Source organism: Triticum dicoccoides, chromosome 5A, assembly GCF_002162155.2.
Source record: "Triticum dicoccoides isolate Atlit2015 ecotype Zavitan chromosome 5A, WEW_v2.0, whole genome shotgun sequence".
Taxonomy (NCBI): Eukaryota; Viridiplantae; Streptophyta; class Magnoliopsida; order Poales; family Poaceae; genus Triticum; species Triticum dicoccoides.
The window spans coordinates 632,516,895-632,544,546 of record NC_041388.1 but is presented as its reverse complement, the minus strand read 5'-3'; the positions used below and the strand labels follow the sequence as shown (position 1 = coordinate 632,544,546).

At 47.3% G+C, this 27,652-nt stretch overlaps 2 protein-coding genes and 1 pseudogene across 4 annotated transcripts; all 3 read right to left on the bottom strand.

Moving 5' to 3' along the window:
- Window positions 1-30: 30 nt before the first annotated feature.
- LOC119300245 (SEC12-like protein 1) lies at window positions 31-3,178 on the bottom strand. Its single transcript, XM_037577267.1, has 10 exons — window positions 2,969-3,178; window positions 2,779-2,885; window positions 2,408-2,540; window positions 2,059-2,150; window positions 1,697-1,796; window positions 1,531-1,603; window positions 1,340-1,460; window positions 754-873; window positions 422-492; window positions 31-317 (listed from the first exon to the last, which is right to left on the bottom strand). Exons 1-10 carry the CDS (start codon window positions 3,176-3,178, stop codon window positions 229-231), a joined length of 1,116 nt encoding a protein of 371 aa, XP_037433164.1. The 3' UTR covers window positions 31-228.
- Window positions 3,179-18,569: 15,391 nt separating this feature from the next.
- Window positions 18,570-21,563, bottom strand: LOC119300244 (annotated as a pseudogene).
- A 2,293-nt stretch (window positions 21,564-23,856) lies between these two features.
- LOC119303598 lies at window positions 23,857-26,362 on the bottom strand. Of its 3 annotated transcripts, XR_005147953.1 has the most exons (5): window positions 26,187-26,361; window positions 25,857-26,028; window positions 24,824-25,699; window positions 24,401-24,707; window positions 23,857-24,283 (listed from the first exon to the last, which is right to left on the bottom strand). XR_005147953.1 is itself a non-coding variant. In XM_037580731.1 (4 exons), the coding sequence occupies exons 2-4, from the start codon at window positions 26,022-26,024 to the stop codon at window positions 24,279-24,281; spliced, it is 480 nt and encodes a 159-aa protein (XP_037436628.1). In that variant the 5' UTR covers window positions 26,025-26,028; window positions 26,187-26,362; the 3' UTR covers window positions 23,857-24,278. The 3 variants fall into 3 exon arrangements, 2 of the variants coding, with proteins under 2 accessions (XP_037436628.1, XP_037436629.1); XM_037580731.1 differs by lacking the exon at window positions 24,824-25,699 and having other exon boundaries at window positions 26,187-26,362; XM_037580732.1 differs by having other exon boundaries at window positions 24,824-26,028; window positions 26,187-26,359.
- Window positions 26,363-27,652: the final 1,290 nt, after the last annotated feature.

Sequence of the window (27,652 nt, the reverse complement as noted above, 5' to 3'; positions counted from 1 at the left end):
TTCAACACTTGGTGTACAAAAATGTGCCTGCTTAGGGTTCGATACCACAAAACAATGATCATTTCAGACACAAAACCATTTGGTCATACAATGAAAGGGCTCATGAGGACGAGGCATTGTGTCAACAAAAACAGAGGATAAGGAACATTGTTGATATTAGGCATGGACTCTGATCATCAGAATTCAGACACTAGAGGATCGTTACTCTGAAATGTGCACCCTATGGGGTTACACCAGGTTTGTGTGCTTGAAGAACGTGTAGAACAGTATTGCCGATGTCACGAAGAGGCTCAAGAATACCAGCCAAATTTGCCAAACTGCAATGGGGAAAGCGTACACCGGAAAATCTTGGTAAATACTTTATCCAATACTTATGTGCAACATACAAGAACGCCATCTACAGCAACATGCATGTATGTACCTCTCCAGTCAGCAGGGACGTTGAGCTTCGTAATCTCTGCTCCCCATTGGTGCGAGGTGGATATCACAATCCTGCAACAACAGCAAACAAGAGGCCATTCAGTTCTTTCATTCAAGCTTGGACCATCAACCAGTGAGGATTCTTCCAAGTGAATAGCTGAATAAACTCTGACTTCACTATGAACAAATACTGAACTAGTTGCTACTTCACTAGTTTGGCAGTGCTTCAGGAAGACAGGTTATCTCTAAAAACTTCTGTTCTGGATACAGTCAGCGATTATTTCAGGTTTGTCTCGCTTCTTGTTACAGGAAATACCAGTAGTTACCATTTACCTTTCAGTAGGGCAAAATTCAATGGAGGAAATTGGGGAGCCAAGATGGACCTTCTTCATCAAGTGAGAAACTTGCATCTTCTGTACATCGGCAACACAACAGTCTCCATCACGGCTTCCTCTAGATAAAGATGAAAAATGTATCCATGTCAGTACCACTTCACAGCCAAAAGAAGGATGTCGCGTCGACGCGGAAGGCTCAGCAGATCTAGACAAGCACATTAAGTCGGACGATGAACAAGTAGTATGACATGCAGACAAGCTCTTTTTGTTACGAAATGTACGCAGAATAGCAGGTAAGTGGTTTCTTCCAGTAAAATGATTATCTCAGAGGTGACCAACCAACATGATGTTCAGTCAACTGGACACACTTCAGGTACTAATGCTGCATATTTTGAAATGTACAACTAGATGGATTGTAGCTGAGAAGTGTGAGAAAAGACGATTCAGAAATTGTTTGAATTCTGGAAAGGAAAAACTATCCTGAATACCTCAGACTTCGGCGATGCAGGTATGCCTAGAAATGCTAAATATAGAAGTACTGTCACAGCCAGTATTACATGAGATGCACCACCACATCCACTTACAGTGCGAGATACTTCCCATCCAAGCTAACTGAAAGTGTGGAAATGGGCTTTCGCAGGAGTCTTTTGTATCCAATTCTCTTCCAGTTACTTATGTTCAAAACCATAGTCACGATATCATTTCCTATTTCATCAATAAAAATTCAATTAAGTCTGTTTGGTGTTGCATTTCTTGACTTTATCGACGTGATTACCTTTTACAAGTGTGCAAAACAGAAAAGGTTTCTTTCCATCCCTAGAAAAGCGGCAACACTCAATCCTCTCATCCTGTAAAGCATTTACAGGAAGAAATGTAAACAGTATGGTCAAATAAGCAATTCAGTTTCAGTTATTGTAAAGGGGAAAGTACATGGATTTTACCAAAGATCTAGTCAAATTTACGAGTGGAGCTCCCTCATCAATCTTCCATATTCTTGCAGAACCATCAGTTGAAGTTGATACTAAAAACGCTGAATCCAAGTTACATGAGAAAGAGGCATTTCAGGATTAAACATGCTACCAAAAAGAGCTTATTTTGTAATTTAATGAACAAATAGAAATTGGCTAACTGCCCTAATTAGTAATAAAGATCTCTTGTGCAAAAGTTTGTACTAAACTATCAAGACACACCCAGCAGCTTTGGTACTCGAGGGAGTATGTACAGTTCGTCAGATCCTATTGATCCACGAGGTAATAATCATTTGTTGATTAAAACAGGCGTCTACTTTTATAGTTTCATTCACCTGATGTCCATGTCCCGGAAGGATTTATGAGCTTTAGGTTCATCCAGAAGCACGCTGAGATTTGGCCAGTGAAATATTCTGAGATGTCCATTCTGTTTTAGTGGAATATAAATATAGCAAAATTTAGTTAAGAAATCAAATATGTGATTTGCAGAATGCAATCATAATTTTACAGTTCAGCAGATTACAACATGTCATAAATTACCCTTGAAGTTGCATAACTTTCCCTACAGAAAGAAGTTACTACAGAACTCTGAACAAAAGAGACTTACCAACTAGCAGAATCATTATATACATAGTAAATAAAAATGCATGAAAAGAAAAGCAAGGTGGAATGGGCTGATGATACCTCGCCGCCAATAGCAAACTTAGTACCATCAGTACTGAATGCCAAACATCGCTGAGGCCCAACTGATTGGAGGGGCGGCGAATCACTTGAAATAAGGTTGATACAAAAGTCATCATAGACCAGCTTGAACAGCCTAAAGGTGCGATAGAATGATGTCTTAGCCAGGTGAACTTAGAATATGAATGAAAGAGTTGATGTATAGCAAGGAGAAATATCAGAAGCCTGAAGAATGCCTATGATCTCCTACTGATTATTCTCTCCTATGATGTCCTACTGATTTCTTGAACTTGTACGTTAAGATATTGGAAGTATCATACTGACTGAGGCCGAGTAATTCGATCGGCACGACAAAGCGACGAGCACGCACGCACCTGCAGCCTTTGGCGGTGGCGCAGACGAACTCGTCGCCGGCGGGGTGCACGGCGATGGCGCGCGGCGTGTCCGCGTCGGCTCCCTTTTCGCCCATCACGACCCTCAGCTGCAAATTCATTAATCCCGCGGTCAGAGACACGGCCGTAGCAGCAGCAGGCGCCGAAACCCCGCCGCGCACGGGCCGCTCACCAGGGGTTCGGAGGCGAGCTCGCACGGCCTGGTGTCGAAGGCGAGGAGGTCGAGGAGCGGCGGGGACGAGGCGGTGGCGCCGCGGCCGTACACCACGAGGAGGCTGCGGCTGCTGGACACGGCCGGCCCGCCGCCCGGGCGCCGTATCCACGCCGCGCAGGTCACCTTCCCGGCCACCCCCGCGGGAGCCTCGTCGCCGTCGCTCGCCATCGGAACCAGCCAACAGCTGCCGAGAGCTTCGGTTCTCTCCAGCTCTGCCTGCTCCTAATTGGCGCTTGTAGTAGTATTAGCTTTGCCGTAGTGCCGCCGCGGTGCGCGTTGGAGCCTGGCGCGGGCTGGCGGGCGGAGAGCGCGACGGAAGGGAATCGTTTCGTCTGGGGACAGAAGCCGGGATATTCTCAGGCGGCAGCGCGCCCGCCCTGATGTCAGCGCTTTGCAACCTCCGCCCTGATGTCAGCGCTTTGCAACCTCCGCCCTGATCGAAGCTGGTATCCTTGCTGTCCCGCCGGCGCCGGCGCCCATTTCGGCTGGTGACTGGCATTGCCGGTGGAGTTGGAGACTGGAGTGGGCACCCGGATGCGGATTCCTGCGCTTACGATCGACACCAGCTAGCTGTTTTTTTAAGCTACACCACCTAGTTACTACACCACTGGTACATTTTCTTTTAGGGGTATACACATGAAAACATTTACAACGCGTGTCTCAAACCCACCTCAAATGGTCGGACGAACTCCTTAAACCGGACCAAAACGGACTCCTCAAACGTCCGGACTAACCGACACCTCTAATATCCAGTCCAAATTCAGGACGAATATAGAGTGGACCTCGGGCATGTCCGGCACGTCGGAGAGAAAAATCTATCGATTTGAATCGCTTCCAATCTACAGTCGAATCCATTATGTCGATGCATGCCCCACGGAATTCGGCTTCAATGCAGAGCAAGCTGTACCTTACACTGTCAAAGATCTCTCCGTTTCCATGTGAAGCAAAATAAACCCCTGGTTGGCAGCTTCGCCACAACGTACGGAAGCCCATGGAGATAAACTAAGATCAGGTACTTCCCTTAATCCCTTTGTTGAAACATATTCACTTAGTGAAATTGTATTCACTTACTAAGCACTATATATGACCTGCATAAGATAGCAATCAAATCTAGAAAACTGGCACTCCCTCCGTTCCTAAATATATGTCTTTTTAGAGATTCTATAATATGGAGTACGTACGGAGCAAAATGAATGAATCTATACTCTAAAATGCGTCTATACCATCTACATGTACAGTAGTTCATATAGAAATATCTAAAAGGACTTATACTTAGGAACGGAGCGAGTATTACATACCAACAAAAGAACATCCTTGATTACTGACAGGAAACTGATATTTCCCAAGGTAGTACAACCAAGTGACACACACATAAATCCTGTGTACGGGGTTCCACACTATTACAGACCAACGACATACAAGTAAGTTCGCCGTTCAAGATTCCACGGTACACACTATATAGGATTATAGGAAAATAAATAAACTCAGAAGTCACAAGTTGTAGCGCCACGACACATGTCGCATCCTCTGAAACGTATAATAGGACAAGTGTTACCAACCACACAAACCCAGATAGGCAATCCAGTTAAGCTTGTAGATTGGCTGGAAGGCTGGCGGATTGGAATGAACTCATAAACACCGTCTCCATTGTGTTGGGGCGCTTCAAGCATCAATGATGCAATGATGGAGACATAGCTTCAGCTCCCGCCTCAGCGTGTAGGCTGATATTTAACAGGATAACAAAATAGAATAATGAGCATAAAGGTTAATCATGTTAGAGTTATAATATAAGTCATGCACCCCTTTGTATTTATCCCGTTGTATAAGGGGTTTTCCTGCATATGTTCCACACATGTACATGTATATATATATATATATATATATATATATATATATATCGGCATATGGCCTCATGGGAATACAAGTTGCCTATTCCTAACATGGTATTAGAGCTAGGTTAATTTTTTCGCACGCTGCAACTCGTGCGTTCGGTCTCTCCTCCCCCGCACGTTCCTCCCGTCCCGATCCCCCTCTGCCGCGCGCCCCCGAGGCAAACCCTAGCTTGCCGGCGCGGCGGTGTGGTGCTCCTCTTCCGCTCCTCCCGAAGATCGCAGGACTCCATCGATCGAAGGCCCTCAGCATCACTCGAAGGCTGCCTCTACTCGTCTCGCTCGCAGACTCCATCGATCGTCCTCGTCTCGCTCGCAGTAGGCAGGCTCGATCCCAGCCGGCCCCCATCGAGCTGGCCTGATCTCCTGCAGGATCGCTCCCAGCCGGCTCCAACCGAAGCCGGCCTGATCTCCTGCTCCCGGCCTCAATCAACGCAGCTCCCGTCGGCCCTTGCCCCTGCGGTTCTTCAGCCGCCGACTGCCAGCTGCCCCTTGATCGATCTCTAAAAAAAATGTCTGCTACATCGGGCTATGTTGCTGTCCCTCGCTGTCCGGTGATCTTTGATGGCACTAACTACACCGAGTTTACTAGCTTCATGCGCATTCACATGCGTGGCATCCGTCTTTGGGGTGTTCTTTCTGGCGAGGTCTGCTGTCCGCCACGTCCAGTTCCTCCAGTGGCCCCTACTCCGCCAACTCCATCGGTTCTTCTTCCGGATGCTAATCAGGCCGCCAAGGATGCGGCTAAGGTTGCTGATGAGGCTGCTGATCGTGCTTATGATGAGAGGGTTTTGGCTTATGAGGAGGCTCTTTAGACGTATCATGGTGCTCTGTCTGTTTACACCCAGTGGCTTGATGATGATGCTCGTGCTGCAGCTATTCTCACTGCTAGTGTTCTGCCTCAGTTTGCTTCTGAATTTCTGGGTCTTTCCACTGTCTTTGAGATGTGGACCCGTCTTCGTGAGCGCTATCAGCCCTCTGGTGATGCCTTATACCTCTCTGTGATCCGTCAGGAGCATGCTCTTCAGCAGGGTGACTCTACTGTTGATGACTTCTATGCACAGAGTTCTGCTATCTGGCGCCAGCTTGATTCTCTCCGTAGTGCTGGGTGTCGTACCTGCCCCTGTTGCCAGGCTGTCCAGGCCAATTTGGAGTTTCATCGCGTCTATGAGTTCCTGTCTCGGCTCCGTAAGGAGTTTGAGCCCCGGTGTGCTCAGTTGTTTGCTCGTGGCCGTATTTCTCTCATGGAGGCGCTTTCTGAGATTCGTGCTGAGGAGACTCGCTTACGTGGTGCTGGTTTGCTGGAGGTTCCCTCTGTGCTCGCTACTCGTGCTCCTACGCCACTTGCTCCACCGACCCCTTCTCGCTCGAGTGCTCCGCCGCTCTTGCCCACTCCTTCTGGAGGCTCAGGTCGCCCCCGTCCACATTGCGCCTATTGCAACAATGATGGCCATCTTGAGTCTCAGTGCTACACGAAGAAGAAACACCTGCGCAAGGCTCGATCATCATCTTCCGGGACTTCGTCATCTACCTCGACAGCTTCAGCCATTGCTTTGACTGAGCAGGATATTCTGAGACTTAAGCGTCTGCTCGCGGCTTCAGGTTCTTCCTCGACGGGTACTGCCGGTTCTGTGACTGATGCTTCCCGCACTGAGCAATCACCCTCTACACAGTTAGGTACATCCCCCTGGGTTCTGGACTCTGGAGCTTCTTTTCATATCTCTTCTCATTCTTCCACTTTGTCCTCTCTTCGATCACTGGATTCTCCTATTCATGTCTTTACTGCTGATGGTACTCCACTTTCTGTTGCTAGTAGAGGCAATCTTACTACTCCTTCTTATTCTGTTCCTGATGTTGCTCATGTTCCTCGACTTACCATGAATTTGTTTTCTGCTGGTCAACTTACGGATTCTGGTTGTCGCGTCATCCTTGACGTTGACTCTTGTTCTATCCAGGACCGTCACACGCACACTCTGGTTGGGGCTGGCCCTCACCGCCGTGATTCTCAGGGTCTTTGGGAGTTGGACTGGCTTCATGTTCCTTCTGCTGCCACCACCATCGCCAGTTCTTCCGCTTCTGTCGCCTCCGTCACTGGTTCCTTCCAGCAGTGGCATCATCGACTTGGTCATCTGTGTGGTTCTCGGTTGTCTTCTTTAGTTCGTCGAGGCCTTCTGGGGTCTGTCTCAGGAGACGTCTCTTTAGAGTGTTAGGGTTGTCATCTTGGCAAACACATTCAGTTACCATATTCACATAGTGAGTCAGTGTCTAAGCGTCCTTTCGATTTAGTCCATTCTGATGTATGGGGTCCGGCCCCTTTCGCTTCGAAAGGTGGTCATAAATACTATATTATTTTCATAGATGATTTCTCTCGTTACACATGGCTTTATTTCATGACTTCTCGCTCTGAGGTGTTGTCTATTTATAAGCGTTTTGCTACCATGGTTCATACTCAGTTCTCTTTCCCCATTCGTGTTTTTCGTGCTGACTCCGCTGGCGAGTATATCTCTAAGATGTTGCGTGGTGTTCTTGCTGAGCATGGGACTCTCTCTCAATTCTCTTGTCCTGGTGCTCATGCTCAGAATGGTGTGGCTGAGCGAAAGCATCGACATCTTCTTGAGACGGCTCGTGCATTAATGATTGCTGCCTCTCTCCCGCCCCATTTTTGGGCTGAGGCCGTCTCCACATCCACCTATCTTATCAATATACAGCCTTCCGCTGCTCTACAGGGTGGTGTTCCTTTCGAGCGACTTTTTGATCGTTCTCCTGATTATTCGATGCTTCGCTCGTTTGGTTGTGTTTGCTATGTTCTTCTTGCCCCTCGCGGACGCACCAAACTGACCGCTCAGTCTGTTGAGTGTGTCTTCTTAGGCTACAGTGATGAGCATAAGGGCTATCGTTGTTGGGATCCTATTGGTCGTCGGATGCGTATCTCTCGAGATGTGACTTTTGAAGAGTCTCGTCCCTTCTACCCACGCCCATCTTCCTCGACTTTTTCAGTGCAGGATATCTCTTTTCTCACTTTTCATGACTCACCTATCACTCCCGCCGAGACTGTACCTCTCTGTTCCACTTCCTCTCCTTCTCCACATCTAGTTGATTTGCAGCCACCATCATCCCCGGTCTCCTCGCCTAGCATGTCACCGGGTTCTCCACCTTCGTCTCCGGTGACTTCTGTTGGAAATATGCCCTAGAGGCAATAATAAAAGTGTTATTATTATATTTCCTTGTTCATGATAATTGTCTTTTATTCATGCTATAACTGTATTATCCGGAAATCGTAATACACGTGTGAATACATAGACCACAATATGTCCCTAGTGAGCCTCTAGTTGACTAGCTCGTTGTGATCAACAGATAGTCATGGTTTCCTGGCTATGGACATTGGATGTCGTTGATAACGGGATCACATCATTAGGAGAATGATGTGATGGACAAGACCCAATCCTAAGCCTAGCACAAAGATCGTGTAGTTCGTTTGCTAGAGCTTTGCGAATGTCAAGTATCTCTTCCTTTGACCATGAGAGCGTGTAACTCCTGGATACCGTAGGAGTGCTTTGGGTGTATCAAACGTCACAACGTAACTGGGTGACTATAAAGGTGCACTACAGGTATCTCCGAAAGTATCTATTGTTTTATGCGGATCGAGACTGGGATTTGTCACTCCGTGTAAACGGAGAGGTATCTCTGGGCCCACTCGGTAGGACATCATCATATGCGCAATGTGACCAAGGAGTTGATCACGGGATGATGTGTTACGGAACGAGTAAAGTGACTTGCCGGTAACGAGATTGAACAAGGTATTGGATACCGACGATCGAATCTCGGGCAAGTAACATACCGATAGACAAAGAGAATTGAATACGGGATTGATTAAGTCCTTGACATCGTGGTTCATCCGATGAGATCATCATGGAACATGTGGGAGCCATCATGGGTATCCAGATCCCGCTGTTGGTTATTGACCGGAGAACGTCTCGGTCATGTCTGCATGTCTCCCGAACCCGTAGGGTCTACACACTTAAGGTTCGATGACGCTAGGGTTATAAAGGAAGTTTGTATGTGGTTACCGAATGTTGTTCGGAGTCCCGGATGAGATCCCGGACGTCACGAGGAGTTCCAGAATGGTCCGGAGGTTAAGATTTATATATGGAAAGTCCTATTTTGGCCACCGGAAAATGTTCAAGATTTTTCGGTATTGTACCGGGAAGGTTCTAGAAGGTTCCGGAGTGGGGCCCACCTACATGGGGGGACCCACATGAACGTGGGTAGTGGGGGAAAGGACCCACACCCCTGGTCAAGGCGCACCAAGATCCCCCTTAGAAGGAATAAGATCATATCCCGAAGGGATAAGATCAAGATCCCTAAAAAGGGGGGATAACAATCGGTGGGGAAGGAAATGATGGGATTTCTTTCCTCCCACCTTGGCCAACGCCCCAATGGACTTGGAGGGCAAGATACCAGCCCCTCCACCCCTATATATAGTGGGGAGGCGCATGGGAGCTATACACGAAGTTCTGGCGCAGCCCTACCTCTCTCCCTACTCCTCCTCTCCCGTGGTGCTTGGCGAAGCCCTGCTGGATTGCCACGCTCCTCCATCACCACCACGCCGTTGTGCTGCTGTTGGATGGAGTCTTCCTCAACCTCTCCCTCTCTCCTTGCTGGATCAAGGCGTGGGAGACGTCACCGGGCTGTACGTGTGTTGAACGCGGAGGTGCCGTCCGTTCGGCACTAGGATCATCGGTGATTTGAATCACGACGAGTACGACTCCATCAACCCCGTTCACTTGAACGCTTCCGCTTAGCGATCTACAAGGGTATGTAGATGCACTCTCCTTCCCCTCGTTGCTGGTTTCTCCATAGATAGATCTTGGTGACACGTAGGAAAATTTTGAATTTCTGCTACGTTCCCCAACAGTGGAATCAGAGCCAGGTTTATTGCGTAGATTCTTTGCATGAGTAGAACACAAAGTAGTTGTGGGCGTTGATGTTGTACAATATGCTTACCGTTACTAGTCCAATCTTGTTTCGACGGTATTGTGGGATGAAGCGGCCCGGACCGACCTTACATGTACTCTTACGTGAGACAGGTTCCACCGATTGACATGCACTTGGTGCATAAGGTGGCTAGCGGGTGCCAGTCTCTCCCACTTTAGTCGGAACGGATTCGATGAAAAGGGTCCTTATGAAGGGTAAATAGCAATTGGCATATCACGTTGTGGTTTTGCGTAGGTAAGAAACGTTCTTGCTAGAAACCCATAGCAGCCACGTAAAACATGCAAACAACAATTAGAGGACGTCTAACTTGTTTTTGCAGGGTATGCTATGTGATGTGATATGGCCAAAAGGAAGTGATGAATGATATATGTGATGTATGAGATTGATCATGTTCTTATAATAGGATTCACGACTTGCATATCGATGAGTATGACAACCGGCAGGAGCCATAGGAGTTGTCTTTATTTATTGTATGACCTGCGTGTCATTGAAGAACGCCATGTAAACTACTTTACTTTATTGCTAAACGCGTTAGTCATAGAAGTAGAAGTAGTCGTTGGCGTGACAACTTCATGAAGACACGATGATGGAGATCATGATGATGGAGATCATGGTGTCATGCCGGTGACAAGATGATCATGGAGCCCCGAAGATGAAGATCAAAGGAGCTATATGATATTGGCCATATCATGTCACTACACTATTTGATTGCATGTGATGTTTATCATGTTTATGCATCTTGTTTACTTAGGACGACGGTAGTAAATAAGATGATCCCTTACAAAATTTCAAGAAGTGTTCTCCCCTAACTGTGCACCGTTGCTACAGTTCGTCGCTTCTAAGCACCATGTGATGATCGGGTGTGATGGATTCTTACGTTCACATACAACGGGTGTAAGACAGTTTTACACAGCGAAAACACTTAGGGTTAACTTGACGAGCCTAGCATGTGCAGACATGGCCTCGGAACACGGAGACCGAAAGGTCGAGCATGAGTCGTATAGTAGATACGATCAACATGAAGATGTTCACCGACGTTAACTAGTCCGTCTCACGTGATGATCGGACACGGGCTAGTTGACTCGGATCATGTGATCACTTAGATGACCAGAGGGATGTCTATCTGAGTGGGAGTTCATAAGATGAATTTAATTATCTTGAACATAGTCAAAAGACCTTTTTGCAAATTATGTCGTAAGCTCGCGCTTTAGTTCCACTGTTTAGATATGTTCCTAGAGAAAATATAGTTGAAAGTTGACAGTAGCGATTATGCGGACAGTAGAAAGCTTATGTCCTTAATGCACTGCTCAGTGTGCTGAACCCCAAACATCGTTTGTGGATGTTTCGAACATCGAACATACACGTTTTGATAACTACGTGATAGTTTAGTTAAATGGTTTAAGTAGAGGCACCAAAGACATTTTCGAAACGTCGCGGAACATATGAGATGTTTCGAGGGCTGAAATTGGGATTTCAGGCTCGTGCCCACGTCAAGAGGTATGAGACCTCCGGCGATTTTCTTAGCCTGCAAACTAAGGGAGAAAAGCTCAATCGTTGAGCTTGTGCTCAGATTGTCTGAGTGCAACAATCACTTGAATCAAGTGGGAGTTAATCTTCCAGATGAGATAGTGATGTTTCCCCAAAGTCATTGCCACCAAGCTGCTAGAGCTTCGTGATGAACTATAACATATCAGGGATAGATATGATGATCCTTGAGGTATTCGCGATGTTTGACACCGCGAAAGTAGAAATCAAGAAGGAGCATCAATTGTTGATGGTTGGTGAAACCACTAGTTTCAAGAAGGGCAAGTGCAAGAAGGGATACTTCATGAAACGGCAAATCAGCTGCTGCACCAGTGAAGAAACCCGAGGTTGAACCCAAACCCGAGACTAAGTGCTTTTGTGATAAGGGGAATAGCCGCTGGAGCAGAATCACCCTAGATACTTGGTAGATAAGAAGGCTGGCAAGGTCGATAGAAGTATATTGGATATACATTATGTTAATGTGTACTTTACTAGTACTCCTAGTAGCACCAGGGTATTAGATACCGGTTTGGTTGCTAAGTGTTAGTAACTCGAAATAAAAGCTACGGAATAAACGAAGACTAGCTAAAGGTGAGCTGACGATATATGTTGGAAGTGTTTCCAAGTTTGATGTGATCAAACATCGCACGCTCCCTCTACCATCAAGATTAGTATTAAACCTGAATGGTTTATTGAATCTCGATCGTAGTGATACACATTTTCATGCCAAAAGATATAAGATAGTAATGATAGTACCACTTACTTGTGGCACTGCCATGTAAGTCATAATGGTATAAAACGCATGAAGAAGCTCCATGTTGATGGATCTTTGGACTCACTCGTTTTTGAAAAGTTTGAGACATGCGAACCATGTCTATTGGTGTATATGCATGAAGAAACTCCATGCAAATGGACCGTTTGGACTCACTTGATTTTGAATCACTTGAGATATGCAAATCATACCACATGGGCAATATGACTGAAAAGCCTCGTTTTCAGTAAGATGGAACAAGATAGCAACTTGTTGGAAGTAACACATTTTGATGTGTCCAATCCAATGAGTGCTGAGGCATGCAGTGAATATCGTTATGATCTTACTTCACAGATGATTCGAGTAGATGTTGAGAATATTTACTTGATGAAACACAAGTCTGAATTATTGAATGGTTCAAGTAATTTCAGAGTGAAGTAGAAGATCATTGTGACAAGAGGATAAAATGTCTATGATATGATCATAGAGATGAATATCTGAGTTACGAGTTTTGGCACACAATTAAGACATTGTGGAAATTGTTTCGCAATTAATACCGCCTGGAACACCATAGTGTGATGGTGTGTCCGAACATCATAGTTGCACCCTATTGGATATGGTGCGTACCATGATGTCTCTTATCGAATTACCACTATTGTCCATGGGTTAGGCATTAGAGACAACCACATTCACTTTAAATAGGGCACCACATAATTCCGTTGAGATGACACCGTATGAATTATGGTTTGGAGAAACCTAAGTTGTCGTTTCCTAAAAGTTTGGGGCTGCGACGCTTATATGAAAAAGTTTCAGGTTGATAAGCTCGAACCCAAAGCGGATAAAATGCATCTTCATAGGACACCCAAAACAGTTGGGTATACCTCCTGTCTCAGATCCAAAAGCAATAAAGGATTGTTTCTTGAATCAGGTCCTTTCTCGAGGAAAGGTTTCTCTCGAAAGAATTGAGTGGGAGGATGGTGGAGACTTGATGAGGTTATTGAACCATCACTTCAACCAGTGTGTAGCAGGGCACAGGAAGTTGTTCCCGTGGCACCTACACCAATTGAAGTGGAAGCTTATGATAGTGATCATGAAACTTCAGATCAAGTCACTCCCAAACCTCGTAGGATGACAAGGATGCGTACTACTTGAGAGTGGTACGTAATCCTGTCTTGGAAGTCATGTTGCTAGACAACAATGAGCCTACGAGCTATGGAGAAGCGATGGTGGGCCCGGATTCCGATAAATGGCTTGAGGCCATAAAATCCGAGAGAGGATCCATGTATGAAAACAAAGTGAAGACTTTGGCAGAACGGCTCGATGGTCGTAAGGCAAATGAGTACGGATGGATTTTAAAAGGAAGACAGACAATGATGGTAAGAATTACCATTAAGAAAGCTCGACTTGTCGTTAAGATGTTTTCCGACAAGTTCAAGGAGTTGACTACGATGAGATTTTCTCACTCATAGCGATGCTAAGAGTCTATTGGAATTATATTAGCGATTACTGCATTATTTATGAAATCTTGCAGATAGGATGTCAAAACATTGTTTCCTCGACGATTTTCTTGAGGAAAGGTTGTATGTGATACAACCGGAAGGTTTTGTCAATCCCGAAAGATGCTAATAAGTATGCAAAGCTCCAGCAATCCTTCTAAGGACTGGAGTGAGCATCTCGGAGTTGGAATGTATGCTTTGATGATGATCAAAGATTTTGGGTTTGTACAAAGTTTATGAGAAACTTGTATTTCCAAAGAAGTGAGTGGGAGCACTATAGAATTTCTGATGAGTATATGTTGTTGACATATTGTTGATCAGAAATGACGTAGAATTTCTGGAAAGCATATAGGGTTATTTTGAAAGTGTTTTTCAATGGAAAGCCTGGATTAAGCTACTTGAACATTGAGCATCAAGATCTATAAGGATAGATCAAAATGCTTAATAATACTTTCAAATGAGCACATACCTTGACATGATCTTGAAGGTGTTCAAGATGGACCAGTCAAAGAAGGAGTTCTTGCCTGAGTTGTAAGGTACGAAGTTAAGACTTAATGCTCGACCTCGGCAGAATAGAGAGAAAGGACGAAGGTCGTCCCCTATGCTTAAGACATAGGCTCTACAGTATGCCATGCTGAGTACCGCACCTGAAGTGTGCCTTGCCATGAGTCAGTCAAGGGGTACAAGAGTGATCCATGAATGGATCACAGACAGCGGTCAAAGTTATCCTTGGTAACTAGTGGACTAAGGAATTTTCTCGATTATGGAGGTGGTAAAAGAGTTCGTCGTAAAGGTTACGTCGATGCAAGCTTAACACCTATCCGGATAGCTCTAAGAAGAGATACCGGATACGTATTATGGGGCAACAATTTAGAATAGCTCCAAGTAGAACAGTTATTTGGAATAGCTCCAAATAGAGCGTGGTAGCTACATCTAGGAGATGACATAGAGATTTGTAAAGCACACACGGATCTGAAAGGTTCAGACCTGTTGACTAAAACCTCTCTCACAAGCAACATGATCAAACCTAAAACTCTTGGGTATTAGTCACATGGCGATGTGACCTGTGAGTGTTAATCACATGGCGATGTGAACTAGACTATTGACTCTAGTGCAAGTGGGAGACTGTTGGAAATATGCCCTAGAGGCAATAATAAAAGTGTTATTATTATATTTCCTTGTTCATGATAATTGTCCTTTATTCATGCTATAACTGTATTATCCGGAAATCGTAATACACGTGTGAATACATAGACCACAATATGTCCCTAGTGAGCCTCTAGTTGACTAGCTCGTTGTGATCAACAGATAGTCATGGTTTCCTGGCTATGGACATTGGATGTCGTTGATAACGGGATCACATCATTAGGAGAATGATGTGATGGACAAGACCCAATCCTAAGCCTAGCACAAAGATCGTGTAGTTCGTTTGCTAGAGCTTTGCCAATGTCAAGTATCTCTTCCTTTGACCATGAGAGCGTGTAACTCCTGGATACCGTAGGAGTGCTTTGGGTGTATCAAACGTCACAACGTAATTGGGTGACTATAAAGGTGCACTACAGGTATCTCCGAAAGTATCTATTGTTTTATGCGGATCGAGACTGGGATTTGTCACTCCGTGTAAACGGAGAGGTATCTCTGGGCCCACTCGGTAGGACATCATCATATGCGCAATGTGACCAAGGAGTTGATCACGGGATGATGTGTTACGGAACGAGTAAAGTGACTTGCCGGTAACGAGATTGAACAAGGTATTGGATACCGACGATCGAATCTCGGGCAAGTAACATACCGATAGACAAAGAGAATTGAATACGGGATTGATTAAGTCCTTGACATCGTGGTTCATCCGATGAGATCATCATGGAACATGTGGGAGCCATCATGGGTATCCAGATCCCGCTGTTGGTTATTGACCGGAGAACGTCTCGGTCATGTCTGCATGTCTCCCGAACCCGTAGGGTCTACACACTTAAGGTTCGATGACGCTAGGGTTATAAAGGAAGTTTGTATGTGGTTACCGAATGTTGTTCGGAGTCCCGGATGAGATCCCGGACGTCACGAGGAGTTCCAGAATGGTCCGGAGGTTAAGATTTATATATGGAAAGTCCTATTTTGGCCACCGGAAAATGTTCAAGATTTTTCGGTATTGTACCGGGAAGGTTCTAGAAGGTTCCGGAGTGGGGCCCACCTACATGGGGGGACCCACATGAACGTGGGTAGTGGGGGAAAGGACCCACACCCCTGGTCAAGGCGCACCAAGATCCCCCTTAGAAGGAATAAGATCATATCCCGAAGGGATAAGATCAAGATCCCTAAAAAGGGGGGATAACAATCGGTGGGGAAGGAAATGATGGGATTTCTTTCCTCCCACCTTGGCCAACGCCCCAATGGACTTGGAGGGCAAGATACCAGCCCCTCCACCCCTATATATAGTGGGGAGGCGCATGGGAGCTATACACGAAGTTCTGGCGCAGCCCTACCTCTCTCCCTACTCCTCCTCTCCCGTGGTGCTTGGCGAAGCCCTGCTGGATTGCCATGCTCCTCCATCACCACCACGCCGTTGTGCTGCTGTTGGATGGAGTCTTCCTCAATCTCTCCCTCTCTCCTTACTGGATCAAGGCGTGGGAGACGTCACCGGGCTGTACGTGTGTTGAACGCGAAGGTGCCGTCCGTTCGGCACTAGGATCATCGGTGATTTGAATCACGACGAGTACGACTCCATCAACCCCGTTCACTTGAACGCTTCCGCTTAGCGATCTACAAGGGTATGTAGATGCACTCTCCTTCCCCTCGTTGCTGGTTTCTCCATAGATAGATCTTGGTGACACGTAGGAAAATTTTGAATTTCTGCTACGTTCCCCAACAACTTCCTCCCCGGTCTCCTCTCCCAGCCTGTCACCGGATTCTACACCTTCATCTTCGGTGACTTCTTCGTCGCCACCTCCTGATTCTACCTTGCCGATTCCTCCTTCTATTGTTCCATCTTTTTCTCAGCATTACACTCGTCGTCCACGACTAGTTGATGCCTTTGTGGATGGGTCATCTTCCTCTCAGCCTACTTATGGCTTCCGTTCTCGTCCTCGTCCGCCTGTTGATCGCTTTGGATTTCCCACTGCTGGTGCTACTGTTCTTGAGCCGACTTCTTATCGTCAGGCTGTTGTTCATCCTGAATGGCAGTTTGCGATGGCAGAGGAGATTGCTGCTCTTGAACGCACTGGTACATGGGATCTTGTTTCTCTTCCTCCCGGAGTTCGTCCGATCACTTGTAAGTGGGTCTACAAGGTTAAGACTCGCTCCGATGGTTCTCTTGAGCGTCACAAAGCTCGTCTTGTGGCTCGTGGTTTTCAGCAGGAGCATGGTCGTGATTATGACGAGACTTTTGCTCCTGTGGCTCATATGACCACTGTTCGTACACTTCTTGCCGTTGCCTCTGCACGCCACTGGTCTATATCTCAGCTTGATGTTAAGAATGCCTTTCTTAATGGTGAGCTGCGTGAGGAGGTGTACATGCAGCCACCACCTGGGTATTCTGTTCCTGATGGCATGGTATGTCGTCTTCGTCGCTCTCTCTATGGCCTTAAGCAAGCCCCCCGCGCCTGGTTTGAGCGCTTTGCCTCTGTGATCACTGCTGCTGGTTTTTTAGCCAGTGCTCATGATCCAGCATTGTTTATTCACCTTTCTCCTCGTGGACGGGCTCTTCTTCTTCTTTATGTTGATGACATGATCATCACGGGGGATGACCCCGAGTATATTGCCTTTGTAAAGGCCCGTCTTAGTGAGCAGTTTCTTATGTCTGATCTTGGACCTCTTCGCTACTTTCTTGGGATTGAAGTCTCTTCTACCTCTGATGGCTTTTTTATCTCCCAGGAAAAGTATATCCAGGATCTTCTTGCTCGTGCTGCTCTTACTGACAAGTGCGTTGTTGAGACTCCTATGGAGCTCAATGTTCATCTCCGTGCTACTGATGGTGATCCTCTCCCTGATCCGACGCATTATCGTCATCTTGTTGGCAGTCTTGTCTATCTAGCTGTCACTCGTCCGGACATCTCTTATCCGGTTCATATTCTGAGTCAGTTTGTCTCTGCCCCCACCTCGGTTCACTACAGTCATCTCCTTCGTGTTCTTTGATATCTTCGAGGCACGATCTCTCACCGTCTATTCTTTCCTCGCTCCAGTTCTTTACAGCTCCAGGCCTATTCGGATGCTACGTGGGATAGTGATCCTTTCGATCGCCGTTCACTTTCTGCTTACTGTATTTTTCTTGGTGGTTCTCTCATTGCCTGGAAGACGAAGAAACAACTTGCAGTTTCTCGTTCGAGTGCCGAGGCTGAGTTGCGAGCAATGGCTCTTTTGACGGCAGAGGTGACTTGGTTACGGTGGTTACTTCAGGATTTTGGTGTTTCTGTCACTACACCGACTCTGCTTCTATCTGACAGTACAGGTGCTATCAGCATTGCACGCGATCCTGTGAAGCATGAGCTCACCCAGCATATTGGTGTTGATGCGTTCTATGTACGCGCTGCTGTGCAGGATCAGGTTATTGCTCTTCAGTATGTGCCCTCCGAGTTACAGTTGGCGGATTTCCTGACGAAGGCTCAGACTAGGGCACAACATGGCTTTTATCTCTGCAAACTCAGTGTTGTTCATTCACCATGAGTTTGAGGGGGTTGTTAGAGTTATAATATAAGTCATGTACCCCTTTGTATTTATCCCGTTGTATAAGGGGTTTTCCTGCATATGTTCCACACATGTACATGTATATATATATCGGCCTATGGCCTCATGAGAATACAAGTTGCCTATTCCTAACAAATCATACCGACTCTTAATTAACATGTGTCATAGAGCTACACAAAGGAACAAAGGAATTTGCAGATGTAGTACCTTCCAACCCATGCATGTTAAGAAGGCAAAATAAGTTTATCGGGAATGTGCTGAATCTTTTGCCAGTTTAGATGTCCAATTGTTACGCATGACCTCATGAACTCCTCGTTGCCGGCCGTGAGACAAAACTTCTCAAGGGAGGAGGGCAGTGTTGGAAGGGATTGGATATTCGGGCAACGATTAATGTCCAGTAACAGGAGTGACGCCAGCCGCTCCATATTATCGGGCAAGGCGTGCCAATTGCTGAACCCAAGCCTAAACCAACGAAGATGCACCAAGACCTCAAAAAGTTGAGGAGCCGGTTCAAGTCGGCTGCAGCTGTCGAGCCAAAGATTACGCAAATGCTTTGGGCCGCCATTCTGCTGACCCACCATCCAATCTGGGTACGTCCAACCATGGTAATCCCCAACTTCCAGTCTCTCAAGATATTTCGGTGGGCAAAGGCCCTCAAGCACCTCCGCTTCAACTTCTGGACTGCAACTCGTGTCATCCCAGGATAGTGCAAGTTTTTTCAGCCGCTCCTTGTGTGCAAGACTGGCTTCAATAGATTCTTCCTTGCTTTGGACATTCTCAAGACCCGTGATACTTAGCGTGCCTTCAAGCTTGTTTAGGTCCTTCACTTGTCGTAGCTCGTACCCCTGTGTCTTGCTTATACTGAAGCGTACTAGCTTTTGGAGCCATTTCAGCCTGCCAATGTCTGGAAAGTTTTCCATGCTGCGTATACACCGCAAGTTAATGAGCTGACTAATATTTTTACTACCAGTAAAAACCACACCACCGCTACTATAATTATCTAGCACCTGGATGTGGTAAAGCTTGGTAATATTGTTTGGTAGCATTAGCTTCGCCCTTCCTTCCACATTAAAGTCAAAATACCTTAGATGCTTTAACAGACCAATACATGCTGGAAGTGAGAAGATATAGCCATCATCTGCGGAGAAACGCAGAACCAGCACCCGCAATTTCTTCAACCTCCTGAACATTCTCTCAAAGACTTTTTTATCTCTTGAACCAATATTTATATGGCAATCAATGATGAGAGTGCGCAAATTCTGCAATTCATATATTTTCTCTGTAAGCATCTTTATATCACAACTCTCGACGAATAGATGACGAACATCTGGAGGAACTTCTTCTGTGACACCTTCCTCGATTCTGAAGCAATCTCCTCTAGCAGCCTCCTCTGCTAAATCATGCAGCAGGTCATGATCAGTGAAGTAATCAACCTCACATCCATGTTCCACTTGTCTCTCTCCTAATTGCAGAAATGAGACTGACAATAATTCATCAAAGTAATTCTGACCAACATCATACAGATCCTCTGCAGCATTAGTTGTCTCTATAAACGCTAGTGCCATCCACAACTGTACTAACTCATCACGTTTGAAATGATGTCTTTTGGAAAAAATACTGCAATAAGCAAAGCATTGCCTCACATGCTCATCAAATTGCTGGTAGCTCCACCAAAGAGCTCTAGTCGTCTCGTTCAAAAGGTCCCTAACTTTGACACTCCTCCAGAACCTAACATCTTTTCTTCTATGTAGCTGTCCTCCCACGGTTCTCGCCGCTAAAGGTAACCCCTTTAGCTTCTTCGCTATTTCAGCCCCAATATCTTCCAGTTTTCGACGCTCACTGTCATCGAGGTCTGATCTTCCCAATGCATAATGCATGAACATTTTATAGAAGTCATCATCATTCAAGTCAGGTATTGGAACAGAATTGCATGTCAGGCCAGGACTTAGATCGGCAAATGCATCTTTATTTCGACTTGTGGCTAGGATCTTGCTTCCTTCCAACCCAAATTGCAATGGAAACATCAACCGTTGCAGATTCTGCTCATGGGGATCTTTGTTGCACCAGATATCATCAAGTACTAATAGAATTTTTTTCCACTTAGTTCATTCTTTAGTTTTGTCTGCAGGACATCAAGGCTAGTATATTCAGCCTTTTTACCTGAAGCTGCTTCCAACATCTCACTGAAAATGGCATGCACGCTAAACTTCTGGGTGACGTGAATCCACATAAAAAGGTGGAAATTGCGTTTCCTTTCCTCTTTCTCTCCCTCTTCCTCTTTCATGGCGTTACAAACATATTGTGCAAGTGTTGTCTTCCCAGACCCCGCAATGCCATAAATGCCAACTACATCAGATTTTGAAGCATGAAGCATTGTTCTTATGTCCTGACAAATCTCATTTCTGCCAATTATCTTTCCCACTGGATATGCTGTAGTCTTCTGTCTATCTCCAGTAGTAACATCTGCAGTATGCGTGCCAAGTTCGTTTCTTCTTTGCTGGTTCGCCTGCCCAATAGTTTCTTGCACTTTGTTTTTTAATGCAAAAATTTCCTGTGTTTCATCAATGAGTTTTTCTAGCTTTTTCATATTTTTCTTTAGAAGAATATATAAAGGTCCCATGATAATGCAATTTGATTCCATAACGACGGCCTGCAAAAGCAATCAGTTTCCAAATCAAAACAGTATAGCAACTTTAACGGGTGTCGCAGAGCAGCCGCAACCACAACTGCCAGAGCTTACATCACTGCTAAGCACGGATCAACAATATGTCACGCCCCCTCTGCTACAGAAGACACCGACAAGCGGGACCCAGAGACCAGCGGCTCGCACGGCTCGCCAGCTGCCCAAAGGCTACCACGAACCAGACGGCCCAACCCGCGTAACACTGGGCCGGAGTGGAACCAATGAAGCCCAGGTGACGACTGCTACTTAAGCCATCTCCTCTGACTGGCTAGGCATCCGGTGGATCAAGTCAAACGGCGGCGGCAGCTTACCCTAGTTCTTCTCTTCAGCTATTCCCATTTTGTAATCCGAATTCCACTGTAACCGAGACAACAAACTTGAATTCGTGAGCGAGATCAAGCTAGTTCGAGTGAATCCCATCCCGTACCTTACATCTGGTATCAGAGACCACTCCACCCCACTCCCTCTCCGCCACTCTGGCCCAAATTGTCGAGACGCGGCGCGTTCGGCAAGCGAGATCGCAGCTGATGGCCATGGATCCATCGATTGAGGCCTTCCTCGATCGCCTCGACAACACCCTGAAGGCCCAGAACAAGGTCATCGCCGAGATCCAGGCGTCCACAGCCAAGATCGACGAGCTCGTCAATTGGCGGCCCGATCTGGAGAAGCGCGTCGCCGATTTGGGCGATGCGGTGGCAGCACTCCAGCTCGCGCAACCAGCACCAACTAAGGAGGTCGAGGGCAACCGGGCGCCAGCACCTTCGTACACTCCGCCAGCGACGACCGTTGCCCACATCGGGGCCGGTACCGGCACGGTTGACGCTCCTCAAGGGCCCACAGGCCACGGCGTCTTCAACCTACCTCGGGGCCCCCCGGTGGCGTCGTTCCAGACGCCGCCCCCGCCCCCGGCATCTAAGGGCCTGCGGAAGGATATCCGAGCGGTGGTGCTAGTTCAACGCCCGCCTAACTTGGATACAGCTTGTGCGCTGGCCCTGCTTCAGGAGGAAGTGGCCGACGGCGTGTTTGGCAGTTTCTCAAGACCACCTGAGGCCGCCCCGTGCGCGGGCACTCCCCTGCCTCTACCTCCACCACCAACACATCCTGTTCCGGCTGCACCGGCGGCAGACCGTCGCGGCACTGATGCGGTGCGAGCAGATACAACCAAGATAAAGGCGCTGCGGGACTACCGACGTGCTCACAGGCTATGCTTCAAGTGCGGCGAGCGGTGGGGGCAGGATCATGTCTGCCCCACCATTGTCCAACTGCACGTAGTCGAAGAGCTCCAGCTCTTCGGCGTCGAGACCAACTCCGACACCGAAGAGGGCATACAACAAGTGCACGCCATCTCGCGCCCAGCATTGGATGGTGGCGTGTCGCCAAAGGCATTTCAACTGCTGGCTACTATGCAAGATCAAGAGGTGCTCATACTTGTGGATAGTGGGAGTTCTACGTCTTTCATCAATCAGAATCTGGCGGCGCGCTTGTCAGGTGTGCAAGAGCTGAGCCGGTCTTGCAAAGTGAAGGTGGCTGACGGGGGTGAGCTCATTTGCTCTTCCTCCATTCCGAGCTGTCGTTGGTCATCTCAAGGGTTGGAATTTGTGACGGATATGAAGATCTTACCGCTGGGAGTATATGATGCTATTCTGGGAATGGACTGGCTTGAGCAACACAGCCCGATGACTGTCGATTGGCGAAACAAGCACCTGCGCATTCCGACAGCGCTGGGCACAACCAGTTTGTTTGGGCATGAAGTGCAGTCAACACAATGCCATGTGATCAACAGCGCGCAATTGCAACAACTGCATCGCCAAGGGGCATTGCTGCATCTGTGTTTACTCTACCCAATCAGCGAGAAGCAAGAGACTCCGGTGCAGGATCCCCTAGAGCTGCAAGCACTGCTGTCAGAGTTCGAGGATGTTTTTGGATAACCCAAAGGCCTACCCCGGCGGCGAGCCTGCGATCACACAATCCCACTCATGCCGGGGGCGCAGCCTGTCAACATCAGACCTTACCGTCACAAGCCGGAGCACAAGTCTGAGATTGAACGACAGGTGCAAGAATTATTACAATCTTGGGTGATTCAACACAGCCACAGTACATTCTCGTCACCGGTCATTTTGGTCAAGAAAAAAGACGGGACCTGGCGATTATGCGTGGATTACAGGCATCTTAATGCCATGACACGCGTCAGTAAATTTCCGGTGCCAATCATTGAAGAGCTGCTTGATGAATTGCACGGCGCAGTCTGGTTCTCGAAGTTGGACTTAAGAGCGGGCTATCATCAGATCCGTTTAGCAGAGGGGGAGGAATTCAAAACCGCATTCCATACGCACTCAGGACAGTACGAGTTCAAGGTCCTCTCATTCGGACTGGCAGGGGGACCAGGCACATTCAACGGAGCGATCACAGAGACAATGCACCCTCTCCTGCGACACTGTGTGCTGCTCTTCTTTGACGATATTCTAGTATTTAGCAAGACCTGGACAGACCATTTGGCACATTTGAGGCAGGTCCTTGAGCTCCTGCGTCGTGATCAATGGATGGTGAAGAGGTCCAAGTGCGAGTTTGGCCAGCAGCAGCTATCGTATCTGGGGCACGTCATCAGCAGCCAAGGAGTGGCCACGGACCCAACAAAAATCCGAAGGCGTGGCCGACACCAGTCGACGCCAAGGAAGTGCGCCGATTCTTGGGACTCGCCGGATACTACCGCAGATTTGTTCGGGGGTTTGGGATTACTGCACGGCCCCTGTTCAACCTCTTGAAGAAAGGCGTTCCTTTCGTCTGGACAGAGAACACCAAGCAAGCTTTTGAGAATCACAGGGAGAACATCAGTGGTGCCCCAAGCAATTTTTTTATTAAACTGTCATTATGTTTTTTTTCATGTGGGGAGGACGTTTTGGTAGACGATGCAATGCAAACCTCTTCTACCAGCTTCTTCTAATCTCCTAGCCAGACGAACACTTCGATCGACCGGTTCGTCGTCACTGTCGCTGCTCGATGAGTCTGAGCTATCATCCGCTGCCCACTTTCCTTTTGCAGCTGATAGTTTCTTAGCATTACCATTTCTTCCGTAGTCGCAAGCTGGCCCCTGTCCCCCTTGCCTTTGCTCAGACAACATGCTATGCTCCTGGATGGCAGTAATTTTTCCGGAGTCATAATCTGGCTCCTGTCCCCTTTGCTCTTGGACGGACACCATTGCATCCTGTTGGCTGGCAGCAATGAGTTCCAGAGCTGATCGGAGCGCAGCTACTTATTCTGTTTGTGAAACAAGAAACAGAGCATGTCTGTGAGAATATATTTTGGTTTTTTCATGCATTTTCCCCATTTTTGCATCAGATATCTGACCCCGCCCCTTTTACTAAATTGATGTACCTGGTTGTTGTAGGAATCCACCATACTCTCCGACTACACCGTGCCAAACATCATCGAGCGGGTTGAACGCATCATAAGGCTTTGTCTGCAAATTTTCAAGCAACATTTGTAAGTTAGTTAGTTCTACTGATAACATATGTAACTGTTGCTCACGAACAGGGCACTCTCTTATAGTGAATATATTTGGATACTCCCTTATAAGGTAGATTAGCCTCCTGCATATCTGCCCCGTGTAAACACTGATGCGGGGGACAGTGTGCGGCTCGACATTATTTGCTCCAAAATCAATCCAATCGAAGAACCACGGCTGCAAGTATTTAAGCAAAACAGAGAGAAAAAAGCAAGAAGCATGTTAGAGCTGCAACAACTTCATTTTGCACATAGCTTAGATGTGTTCAGATACATTGAAAAGCAATCACTTACAATGAGTGCCAAATGGCTGCCGCCTACTATTAGTGTTCTCACCCCAGCCTCCAAATCTTTTTGCAATTTCTTTACAGCTGCTCTGATGATTTCAAATGCCCACTCGGCGAGATCATACTCACCAGTTCCACCGTTACAAAGGACACAGGCAAACATCTCCTAGGGGATCGACGAGTATGATTGCTTGGGGCCAACACATGTACCAGCTGCTAAGAGGGAGTAGGCCATCTCAAAGGCCCTGGGGTGGTAGTTGCCAATTCCTGAAGCCATCATTCGTGTGATGGCATCATGCACAGCTCCGATTGTTAACCCACCGTCCCTGGCGTGACTTCTAGTCTCGATCCCTAGTATGGTTCTGATGCGCAGGGTTAAATTATGCCTATGTTTTGCGGGTAATTTTACCATACTCACTTGGCGCCCACTGTTTTTCAGACCCAAAGTCCTAACGATGGATCGGGGGCTGAAATATCTATATTCCCCGTCAGGGAACGTGAATCTCATGTCTTCCCAACTAAATCTACTAAGCATCCAAGCATAAAACCTCCTATCGGCCTCACCAGTCCATGCAGCTGTTAACAAACTCGCCATGCCAGTTCTATCCACCAATCCGTAGGATCTTAATCCTAGATGGAGGATTTGATGACAGCTCCAAGTACATTTCACCACCCTACCACGTAATACGGCAGACTCTGCTAGGAGACTCGGGGGTTGAGCTGGGACGACCTGACCTGCAACAGCAAGGTATTCGGGCACAAGAACTAGTGTACGGCGAGATCTACGCATGCTCGGCCCCCCTCCGCTGCAATCGTTGGCTAGAACTCGCTTTCTTTTTCGCTTGGCATATGGCGGCATCTCACTGTCTTCGGAAGCCACGCCCTAAAAAATGCATTTTCAGAGATTCACATCCATCTGGATTTATCAATCGCACCAAGTCGTATAGCCGCATTGGAATCAAGAAAAGAAACAAAACCGAAACATCACTGGCTCGATAGGAGCTGGGCGATGACTTTTTACCATGAAAGCAAGCACTCACCAATGGAGCAGCTGCGCCGGGAGCAGTGCGATGGCCTTGCGAGCCGTCGCCTTCATCGGATTCGCCGCCTCGTGTGCTGGATCTAGCTTTTTTGTTCTTTCCGCTGCCATCACCTTCCTCACATGGCAGTGTCCTTTTCCGCGGTGGATCCGGTGGTTCCATGGTCATGTGTCTACGGAGGGAAACAAGGATTGGAGTAAGAGAAGACCAGCAGCACCAACAAAAAGGGAGCAGCAACCTCAAAAGTGCAGCCCATAGAAAAAGAGCAAAAAAGGGAAGATAGGAAAGCGGAGCCGCCTCCTAGGCTGCTACCAAATCGGGAAAGCTTACCGTCGCAACTATCGGCGCCGGCTCTGCCGTTGTAGTCGCCGTCCCAACCTTCGGCCACCGGATCTTGGTTCTTTCAACAGTGGTTTGGTGGGGGGAGGGAGGTGGATGGAGCAGTGGAAGAGGATGAAGTGAGCAGTGGTGTGGGAGAAACTACAAGTCTATATGTGCGAGGTAGGCTTTTGTAAATGAGGCTGCTAGCTGTCTCCCCCCCGTGACCTAGTGTCTTGTCAAGTCACCTCTACTCCTCGCTGCCCTCGCCACCCAAAAAATTCCAACGCTTGCAAATTATTTTTTTAGCACTAAATCTAGCAATGGTTCGGCGCGTACCAAAATTACGTTCCAGTCTGGGGGAGAACTCACCGCACGCCGCACGTTGACGTAGCCCTTTACTTGATGATCATGAGCCCGTTGCAGAAAAAATTTGTCACGGAGAGTATATGATCAGTTTTTAAAATTTATTCTAGTTGTTAAACGCGCGGAGCAGCTGAGCTGGTTACTAAAAATGGTCAACTGGGCAATCCTCCAGGTGTGACCATGCCTAGACAAGAGGACACAGTAGTTGTACCCACATCCTTTTTCGCGGAACCAGAATGGAACTCCCTGATATGCTCACCCGGTCGAAACAGTACATTAACTGTTCATTCTTTTGCGGTCCATGCCAGCGACTGCGAATAATGGGAAGCAGGGGTCCTGCTTGGCGTTGCATGCATGCAAAACGCCCACTAACCCATGCATTTATTAATTCTTCCCCACCCGGCATGCTATCTCTACCGTACTAATGACACACCAACTCTAGACCTAATCGATCACGCACACATACACCAGCCCAATACGCTGATCGTTGCGAGTGGTTTGTTTCAAAATTTTCAGTCATCACCGTCACATGGTGGAGGCCTTGATTTGTTGTTGTTACTTGTCCCAAGTTAACGTCACGAAGACCCAAAGCACAAGAGAAAATACGCTTATTTAACTAATGTAGAAACCCGGGCGCTAAGCTATTCAGACTTGTCAACTCAAGCCACAGCTCATACATGCAAAGATGCAACCAGGTACTACATGCAGCGCAGTCACGGACGAATGCGTGGAGCGTACTAATGAACATAGCTACGGTAGCTACAAAGGAGTCGATTAGCTTTCATAAATCGCGCCATCTAATCTAGAATCCGGCGGCGTTTGGGTGGCACGCTGGTAATTTCATCATCATCTTCAGAATCTTCTTCGTCGCCATAGCCTACCACACCAGACTCGTTGTCCGCGGTGGAGCTACCAGTGCTACGAGGTGAGCCTGGGTCAGCAGCTGGATCGAAATCACCAAAACCTTCCTCCCATGAAACCTGCTCCACCACGCAGCCTAATTCTTGCGTTTCAGACTCTTGCTCCTGTACGACCTCGCCCTGAAATATGATAACATCAAGACATTAGAGCGACACTCTACAGGTATGCATCTGCCACCTGCCCGAGAGTGA